The sequence below is a fragment of the Apaloderma vittatum genome, unplaced genomic scaffold (genome assembly GCF_000703405.1).
Source record: "Apaloderma vittatum isolate BGI_N311 unplaced genomic scaffold, ASM70340v1 scaffold21312, whole genome shotgun sequence".
In the NCBI taxonomy this organism is placed as follows: Eukaryota; Metazoa; Chordata; class Aves; order Trogoniformes; family Trogonidae; genus Apaloderma; species Apaloderma vittatum.
In genome coordinates, this window is record NW_009703340.1 from 1522 (window position 1) to 11802 (window position 10281).

At 41.2% G+C, this 10281-nt stretch overlaps 1 protein-coding gene across 1 annotated transcript; it reads right to left on the reverse strand.

Annotated features, from left to right (window-relative positions):
* Positions 1–294: 294 nt before the first annotated feature.
* TSPAN15 (tetraspanin 15) lies at positions 295–6396 on the reverse strand. Its single transcript, XM_009864605.1, has 6 exons — positions 6392–6396; positions 5417–5606; positions 3688–3762; positions 1697–1792; positions 488–614; positions 295–344 (listed from the first exon to the last, which is right to left on the reverse strand). Exons 1-6 carry the CDS (start codon positions 6394–6396, stop codon positions 295–297), a joined length of 543 nt encoding a protein of 180 aa, XP_009862907.1.
* Between the last annotated feature and the right edge of the window lie 3885 nt (positions 6397–10281).

Here is a 10281-nt window from a genome sequence, read left to right on the forward strand (position 1 = left end):
AATTTCTCCATCTCCTGTTCCAACTGAAGAGACCAAAACCCAGCGTGAGGTGAGGATTGCCCATATCGGTTTTAAGTCGAGGAATAGTTCTTTATCAAACTGAGCATTGCTCAAATGAAAGAGGATGTATTAAAACTGCTAAAATTTAAATAAAACACATATACATGGATCTTAACCTCCACCCATGGAAGCCCATGCTTCCTGGCAAAGCTGGAGTAGCAAACCCCAAGGAAAACACTAGTAAAATTTAATTTTAAGCAGCCCTGGGTGTTTAAACAGCAGGTCTGGGTGTTTCTAGGATGGCAAGGCACACCAGAACCAACACATCAGATTCATTATTTCTCCTTTTCGAGCTGTCAAGACCCACAGATCCGTAGCCACTTGCTTTTGGGAGGGACCCATCTTCCTTTGCTTCTTCTCCCCAGCTTTCTAAAACCTTTTTAAGAGAAGGACGGTGACCTGGCTGAGAGCAGCAGCACCGAGTTGCCAGGACTTACTTTATTTGTGACGCAGCAAGTGTAGGGCACGCCACAGGCCAGCGGTCCCGGAGCCGCACAGTTGTGGTACGCATTTTGTGACCAATCTCTGTAATCTTCCCCACCGCAGCACTTAAACTGGAGAAAAATGACATACACAAAAAAAAAAATAAAAATCATATCTTAACAGAGACTCATTTAAAAAGTAAAAGAATAAAACAATTTTAAGACCACTGAGCCACCTAGCAATTCTGTCATTTTATCAGCAAGGCATACACGAATGTAAATGATAGCTAAAACAAAAAAGAATTCAATATATAGGTAGTGTTCCTCCTACACTCATTGAGCTATTACTCAGAGTGTCAGAGCAACATATTCTATGCTAAGTTTCACCTCTCATCTTTTCTGAGTTGAAAAATTATCTTTTCAGGCCTGGACATCATTAAGCAATGTTTTTACATTCACTCCATCTCAAGCTGCAGTATGTCTCTTCACCTTTTTAAGGATTGTGACTACATTTCTAAATGAGTCCAAGAGACAAAAGTGTTGCTGTAAGGCATAAAAATAATCTCACCGCAACATTTGAGCGTGATTTAGCAGAACCGAATCCTAGCAAACAAATACTGTAGGTTTACATTGACTTTATTTTTTAAAAGAAGGGAAAATGAGCAATTCATTTAATCACTCAAATATATACTCACTGTACATATACATAATTCTGGGCAGTGCATGGAAACTTTAAAGCATTATAAAGTTTAATGACAGAATTTCCTCAGGATGGTTTGCTTTTGAAAGACTTTCCATGCTAACTGTGTTTTTCAAAGCAGGCTGCCATCTCCATAACGATGTCATAAAATATACGTATCACTTCCTAAGTTAACTTCTTTTTTTAAAAAAAAAATCATTATTTGGCACAGTCACTGACATCACATGGGCCCTGACACAACATTTCTGAACATTTTCTGCTTCTTCTATAGCCTTTGAACTGCATGGCAGAACTCTTCAATAGCCCAATAAACATTTCAACACACCAGCCCTAGATATATATTTTAAAAAAAAGGCTGTGAGTCAACTACATGTGCCATTAAGTAATGCTCAGCTGTGCTCTACCCAATTTCTGAATTTTAATTACAGGTATTGCATCTAGGTGCCAAATTGGTCCCAGGGAAAACAAAAACAAAACCAAAAAACCCCAAACAAACAAAAAACATCAGACAAACCTGCTTTTGAACAGAATCCATGATGTTCTTGAAATCTAAATCATCGTAGTAATTCTCAATTCCTCTTCTAATATTATCATTCAAAAAGTTGATTGTCTGGAAGGCAAAAATAAAACAAGACTGAGGGGTTGTACATGACGAAACAAAAACAGAAGGGCAGGTTGAAGCGACAAGCGTAACTGAGGAGTACAAATGAATTTTATTTGTCATAAAATAATTTTATCTTCCATTAATTTTATTTCTACCATTTTCTTTTCCAAGGAGTCCGTAATTACCAGATAAAGAACTATATTCCACCCTAGGCAGAAAAAAAAGCTTATCGGTGTGTTCTGCGGTGGTTTTCTTTACAAACAGGGCAGCGGAGCAGTGGCAGATGTAAAACAGTATCTCCTCAGCTTGGCATATTAGAAATTAAATCAATGGCAGGTTTTTAAAGATCAGAAGATAAGCAAAAAAAAAGAAAAACAGAATAGTTTTCACCATCCAGCACAATCACAGTGTAGCAAAAGTTAGGAATAATCATAACCAGAATGTAACGATTTTCCTTTCAGTCCAGCTGCTAAAATGACCAAACCAAAATCCTTGCAGGTCAGAAAGAAACCTAAAATACACCTACTCATTCTCTCAGCGTTACAAACTTCAGCACTTAAAAACAAAACAGAGCAAACCCGATTATCGCACCGGTGATTAGAAAAGACCTGGGATTTTACCAGACTCTCCAACTGGCCAAGAATGAACAACAGCAAATACCAACAACTCTCTCTGTCACCTGTGTCACACCTACGTCACCTCTCTTATAGACTCGAGAGAAGGAAATAGAGAAAAAAAAGGGAAAAAATAAGACATGCAAAACAGCCAGCATTTAAACAACAGGTACTACCCTAAGCTTTTATTAAATACTTCCTTCTCCTCCACATTCTAACCCTGTCAAGCCTCGTAAAACACGCAAAGAAATCTGCCCCTGTGCATAGCTGTCCTGCTCAGCCAGCCGACACACGTTGGGAGAATGCTTACTGCACCAAAAAAAACCCCAACAATACATTTTCTTTGTCTGAAAGTCAATGGCAATTTTTCCTTGCCCTCTCAGCAAATACCATCTTTGGCATTTGCTTAATTTTCTGTCAACCGAATTCCCAGCATCCCGTGACGCCCACGCTCCTGCAGCGGGCAGGGCGATCTGCTCCCTCCCCTTCTTTGTGTGGGACAGAGTTGATACCGATGGCCACGGCTAACAACAGCTTCAAGAAATTAAGACAGCTCATCCTCTGTTTTCACAAGTCACGTTCAGAATGCTGGTCCAGCATGGAGTAAGAAGAAAACAGTAGCTAGGGAGAACATAACACTACTTCAAAATAACAATGTGTTGCTATTGAAAAATATATATATATATTTAGAGCCTTTTTAAAATAACATATATGTTATGCATGTATGACTTCTTTTTCTGGAAATGAGATTGGTAGGACTGGGGAGGAGAAGGAAAAGGTCTTATTACTCAGCATCTCCTTTTTAATGGTCATTTTCTCCCAGATTAGAAAAAAAAAATCAAAGTGTAATAATCTAGTACTTGCCATAGTGAACACATTTATGTTTTAAAGCATTTCTAACAGAAAAAGTCTGCTGCTTTCTGTTTAGAAAAAAAATTAAGGTTTTTAAATAGTTATAGCATCCTTGTAAATGACGGAGTCTCCTACAGAAATCGGTTATGTTGCTTATGGATGTGGGCAGGGAAGAGCCGTCCTTTGGGTAAGGTAAAAACATTTCCGGCCACTAAAAAAAAAAAAAAAGCTGGAAACTTCCCAAAGCAGCTGCCCGAGATCCACAAATCAGAAAAAAAGCATGAAGAGCTGGCAGCTCGTTTTGCCACCAGACCTCCATCAATTGGTGCTCAGGGGGTGGTTTTAACACCCTTTACCTGCTCAGCAGCACAGCTGGAACATCGTGGACTGCGAGTAATGATCCTGGTGACCGACACCTGAACATGAGCTGCTCACCTGGTTCCTGAAGATCAGGGCCACCACTCCACCAGTCAGCTCGATCAGCAAGCAGATCCCAAGAATGTACATGAACTGCAGAAAAACAATCGCGAGTCCTTAAAGCAGAACAAACCCCAACCACTCTTTCAATCAGCATCCTTGGTTTCATAATATCCAATTGCCAACATACTCGGCTTTCTGCACATAAGATGTTGTTTAGAAGGAGATAAAATAATGACTTTGCTCTGTTCATGTCACAAGAAAGTCTTTTTTTATTTCCGCCTCACCTGAGTCCTTCTGGGTTTTGCCCAGTTGGCAATACATTATTTTTCTGCTTCGAATGGGCTCAAACCCACCAGATGCACTTAGCGTGTCACGATCTCTCTCTCTCTAACAGCATCCCAGAGAAGCACATTCATGGACTGCTACAAGCCACACCCAATTTTTGCATTTTCATTCTTCCTACAAAAAGAGTACTTACCGGTTACCTTTCATTTCTTGGGTAAAGCAGTGCTTTAAGCTAATCCAAACCACCTTTGACCAAAATGTCAGTGTTAAACCTAAGTGAAACTCTGGGCTTGGTACCTTCTAGTGTGTTGCTTCAGAAAAGCTGTGCTGCATTACTCAGCCAGCTGAGCTAAAGAGGGGCACTAACAGGACTTGCCAAGCTCAGTGGTAAGAAAAAATACACCTGCTAGCTCTCAATATATTTATTCATCTAGGTATAATATAAATACATGCTCGCTCACACACGACCACAACATATGCATCTGTGACTACTCATCAAAACGCAGGCAAAATACAAATAATACGAAGAAATCCACACCAACACCATGAGATAGCTGCGACCTGCCAGTACCTGAAATGTTTTGCCAGCCCAAAGTATACCTGAGGTGTAAAAGGTGGCTGTTACACAAATTTTGGTCTGCTTCTTAACAATGAACTTCATCAGGAGGGAAGTTTTAGGGTCTCTCATCTGAAAATAATCCCAAATGCTCCTCCTTCAAAAGTTGGCTTAATTTCTGTGCTCTCAATATCCGGTATCAGTGTTACTGGACAGATCTCTTTGCTGCTGCTAAATCTGGAATCAGTCTGAGAAGTGGACACAAGGGACTTTCTTCAGGTCAATACCCTACCGGATTTGCTATCAAAACAGGAACAGAAAATATCCTCGGCATCAGACGAGGACACCACCACCATGGTCAGAGTGAAAGAGGCCACCACCATATAAGGACAGGCTCCCAGTAAAATTCCAGCATCATTCTGAAAGTCACAGTTACTTCTTGCTTTGCCTTACATAACACACCAACTATTTACCATTTCTCTAGACTGAACGGACGCAAAGGCGAAAATTATGTTTTCATGCTTTAATTGGCCGTGCGCGCAACTTCCACCTGCAGCCACAGCATTATACTGGAATTTCCCTAAATTTACCGTTGCAGAGGTACTGGAGAGAACATCTCTGTCTCTTTCATTCCCTCATTAGGGTCCTTTCTAGATGTCATCTAGTCCAGCCCTCCTACAGTGAGCAGGGACATCTTCAACTAGATCAGGTTGCTCAGACACCCACAGACCACTGTTAGGGGACCATGGCCAGAAAGCGGTTTCAGATTTAATTAAAAAACAAGACAACAGCTTTATTAAGACATTTTTCACTGCAGGCATATTTGTGGACTTTAATGCAGGTGACACTGAAAAGCAAAAGCAGCGAGCCTTAAAACTTAAGAATAAAACGCCCAACACTTACTGCTTGAAGAAGGCATAAATTGTCTCTCAAAGAAGCCAGTACACCCACGAAAGACACGAGGAACATTATAATGCCCAAAAGTATCAAAATAATTGCTGGGGCTAGAAAGGCACTTTCCAGAGTTTTGTACTTCTGTCTTTCCACTTCTGCATAAATCCCAACCGCGAGCACAAGGGCTCCAATGATCTGAAACAGAAAAAGAGAAGAGCACAGACGTTACTTTTTCTCCCAGCAAACACAGAGATGACATTTTGCGAGTACACATGAACCTGTGACTACTTACTCCAGAGTTAGTTATTCTGGAGTTAGAAGTATGGATAAATCAGAAGTATGGATAATCAGAAGCATGGAAAAATAAAACACCCCAAAGACTAAGGCAGAAAAAAGCCACATTAGGGAAAAAACCAAACCAAAACAAAACAGAACAAAAGCCCAAAATGTCTCCATTTCAAAAGTATATTTAATCATGTTTTAACATTCTAGAAGTCAAACAAATTGTAACATATGTCACTGGTTGAGGTGCAGTTCCTTACTCATCTGAGGTGACACGTATTACATACTCTAGCAAATGCCACAGCATTAATATTCCTCCTCTGCATGTCTGTCCATCCTTCCCTCTGTGTGTGTACACAGGTATTTATGTCCCCAACACAACAGAATTTCTAAACCCGGCTGCAATCAACAGGTGCTGTGCTCCTTCCTATCAGCTCCTACTCTATTTAGGCTCAGTCGATACAGCCAAGTGTATCCTACACCTCCACTCCTCCCACCATCGGGAAAAGGGCACCAGATTCAAAAAAAGGAAAGCAAACAGAACTCCAAACAGCTGCAAGTTTGAAACCACACCGCTTTCCTGAGCACGACCAGATAAGACTGACAAGTGAAGCAAAAAGCCATACATTTTATTTAACAAGGTAAAGATACGCCAGTTGAAACGATTACAGCCAAGTCAAACCCATTTGGTATTAAACTTACGGCATGTGGCAAGTCGCTCTGAATTATGATGAATTTAGAGAAAAAAACCAACAATATCCCACAACTTCTAAGCATGAAAATTGCAGCGGAAAAAACTTTACTGCCAGCTCCAACAGCCGGGCACATCCTCAGGGAAGGGCGTGGATTCAAGTCAATCATTTTGGCAATTTGGATAAACAGCATTCCCCTTTTCCGACCCAACGTTTCGGCAGGAACCCTGAGCCTGCTCCCTACACACTAGTAGCAAGGAGGGCACGGTTCTCAAATATAAGAAGCATTTTGATCTCATGTGGCATATTCCCAGGCAAAGATCTAGACAGGGCTCAGGACACAAACAGTTGCAAGATCTTGAGGCCAGTGGCTGAAATACTGTTTTAATTATGGGATATCTTAAAATAAATAACTTCCTAGAAATTCTTGATTTTCTAGAAGTAAGAATGAAAAACCTGAAGAATGTTTCGCGAAGAATTGCTGCCAAGCTGTCATTTAAAAAAGAAAAAAAGTCTCAGAGAGGCTCACCCATAAACATACCGAAGCTATTTAGAAAGCAACTTAAAAATTCTACCTGGCCAACTTCAGACTAAGACTCCCTCTGACAAATTCAGAAATAGAACTGATTATGGACAGCAGAAGAGAAATCATGGTGGGCAACCAAGAGGAACCCAAATTTACCATTTATATACTTCTACTGTAAAAGTGTGGGTTTTTAATAAATAAATGGTCAATTTCTAGTGTTAGCTGTATTCTTTAAAAAAAAATCAATGACTTTAGTAACAAAGCACAAATTATTTTCTGAGTAGAAGAAAACATAAACAGATCAGTGTGAAATTTTTAAACTCAGAATGGAGGAAAGAGTCTCAGAACAAGACAAAACAATCGCAGAACACTAAATTGGTGACTCTATGTGGATATGTGACTCCGGAGTTCTATTATTATCATTATTATTATTTTTAAAAGAAAACAAAGAAAACCACAAAATCAAATAAATGATAAACCTGATACTTTTGTGTCCAGGCTGTGTTCACCCCGCTCAGAAAGCAGCAGATAATATAGCGCACAGATAGATGATCCTATAAACACCAAAGCACCATTAACAAGCTCAACATTTGCCTGGTAGGCTCCTTGTTTAGAAAAATTAAACCCAAACATCAGACACAAACCACGGGTATTAAAACCCACAATTTCAGAAGTGTGTGTTTTCAAGACTAGAACTTTTAATTGAAGTGGTTTCTCTTTAAGAAGAAGAAGCCAAAATGATATATTTTTAAGAAAAAGAAGCCAAAATGGTATCTTTTTAAGAAAAAAAGGCAAAATGGTATCTTTTTAAGAAAAAAAAGGCAAAATGGTATCTTTTTAAGAAAAAAAAGGCAAAATGGTATCTTTTTAAGAAAAAGAAGCCATTTCAATTAAAAGTTTATTTTCTTTATTTTTCTCATCGAAATGTTCAAGATTTTTGTTTTATTTTAAAGATTCAAAGGTGCCCATGAGTAGAAACACAACACTTTAAGAGCTTAAGATATACAGAAAAATATAGAGATATTTATACACACATGTATCTTCATCCCCTTCCATTCACGTTCCACTCGTGCGCCTTCCCAGACCACTTCTAGCACTAGAAGCATACAAGAAGGTTCACTCCTGCCTTGTCATTTCCCAAAATGCAATCATTTACACCAAGCAGATGTGCTAACTTCGCAACCATCCTGCCTGAATTGTGCTCTTCCTTCCTGAGACCCAGGCTGGAATCGCAACTTTTCCGCAGGCAGCCCGCCGACGCCCTTCGCATCCCACGTCCTCCGCAACAGCGTTTGTGCCCGCAGGAAAAATTAACTGGCCTTGGGCTCACATGAAACGAGTGTCCACCAGCAAAAAAAACCCAAACCAAAACACCAGGGACTTTCTCTGGGGCTTTTGCACACGCAGAAGTTGCTCTCCCGAGAAGAAAGGAAATGCATTTTGTTTATAAGTGGTGGTTTTAACTCTGGAATTATAACACTGATTCTTAAATCAAGTGCCTGCTCAATAATAAAGTGCACCTTCTGTTTAAATGGCTAGATGTGGAAGAATTCCATTACAGCCTCATTCACCAGCAAAAAGCGTCCTGAAAAACTACGGTGATGACTAGATTTAAACTTTTTTCTTTTTTTTGACATGGGAAGACCCAGCAGCAACAGAGTCTGTAGCAAACATCCCCTCCGGCACTCCCCGCCAAGCTTTCATTTCCTTTCTGCTTTTGGCTAAGGCTGATATTTAGTTCCTGGTGATTTCAAGCAACCCTGGGGACTTGAATCCAGGTGTTCATCACTGACAAATGTACCGGAGGAACAGCGACGGGAGGGAGGAAACCCACTGGCCTTCCCCATCCCGTACTGAGCCAGTGCCCTCGAAAAGCAGGAAAAGAATACTAATTCTCCAAAATATAAGCAAGCCAATCTTTACTCCCTTTTAAGCCAATTTAATTAAAAAAAAAAAAAAAAGTCATGAAGACAAACGCAGCTGAAAACAGAACCAGCCTACCCACATTTGCGCCTAATGAGCTCCGCTTCACTGAGCTGGAACAAAAGAAAAATTTGAGAGCGAATCTCCCAGTGCCGTAGCCTTGTGCAACACGGCTCGTGTTTGGCTCCACTGCCAGCCCCCAATCCTCCCCGCAGCCCCCCTCCCCAAGCAAATGGAAGTCCTTCCTTATAAACAAGAGCAGAGCGTGGAAAATCTGGAGGAAGCGACTACAAAGAGTAAATAAAATCCTCGGGCTGCTTGAAAGAGGCTTTGTCCTCCAGGGATGCTCAGAGAAAACGCTTCAGAAGGGCCCTTTTTTTTTGCAGCTACCGGATTAATTTTTACATCTTGCTAGCAAGGGCCCTTGCTGCCAGTGGAAAACACGGAGCAGGCAACATGCACAGTCCTAAATAAAGGACAGGCTGTGAAAAAAAAAGAAAAGGGATTGCAAAACAACCCCACAAATCCTGAAAATTGCACCTGTGAAATAGCTTATATGAAGTAACACGGGAAACTCCAGAAGTATAAACCCAAGGGATTTCCTTGGTTGGTTTGCCTGCTAAGAAAGACAAAAGACATCTAGGATGCCCAAAAGTTTGAACTATACTCAAACGCTTCATATTTCAATTTTTTAATTAGTTTTTTTCTCATCCTCAAGCCATAGCTTTAATCAGATACCTACTGTCAAACCTGGTGGACCTAAACCTCTTCTTCCACCCGACACGTCTGGAGCTTTACGCTCTCACTTTGCAAACACCAACAAAACAAATGTTTAAACTCAAAAAAAAAAAGAGTGCCAGAAAGAAACCCTGCCTAAGCACCACACACATCAGCACAGCCCAGCATCACTGAAAAAGCACTTTTTAAAATCGGGGGGGGTCCTTGGAATGAGCCCTGACGGCTCCTTCCAGCCCAGGGAGGGTGTGCTTGGTTGGGGTGAATTTCCCACATTTAGGGACTCAGCGGGAACCGCCTGGACCAGTCTGCTGGGACCTTATCGCTTGGGGCACGTGGCTCTGTACCTGACACCTGGCCAGGACAGCAACACCACACACCTCTGCCTTTCGAGGCTTCGCAGCATCGTTTAGCCAAGGCGCAGAAATTATCCCGTAGCCCGACAGCCGGCTTCACAGGGCCGGGGAAAAGCAACGAGGGAAGGGCAACACTGCAACAGACGCCTTCAACAGACGCCTTCAATGATTTATTTTTTTTTAATTTTTTTTATCTGCCAAACTTTGAACTCCCTGACCCGCCGAGAACCAACCTGGGGAATTGCTACACACCCACGGAACACCCAGGGGCGTCGCAACAACAGCGGAGAAATAATTAACTGGGGGGATAGGGGGAGGGACCCCGGGGCTAGGAAAACCGCTCCCCCGCCCTAAAAAAAC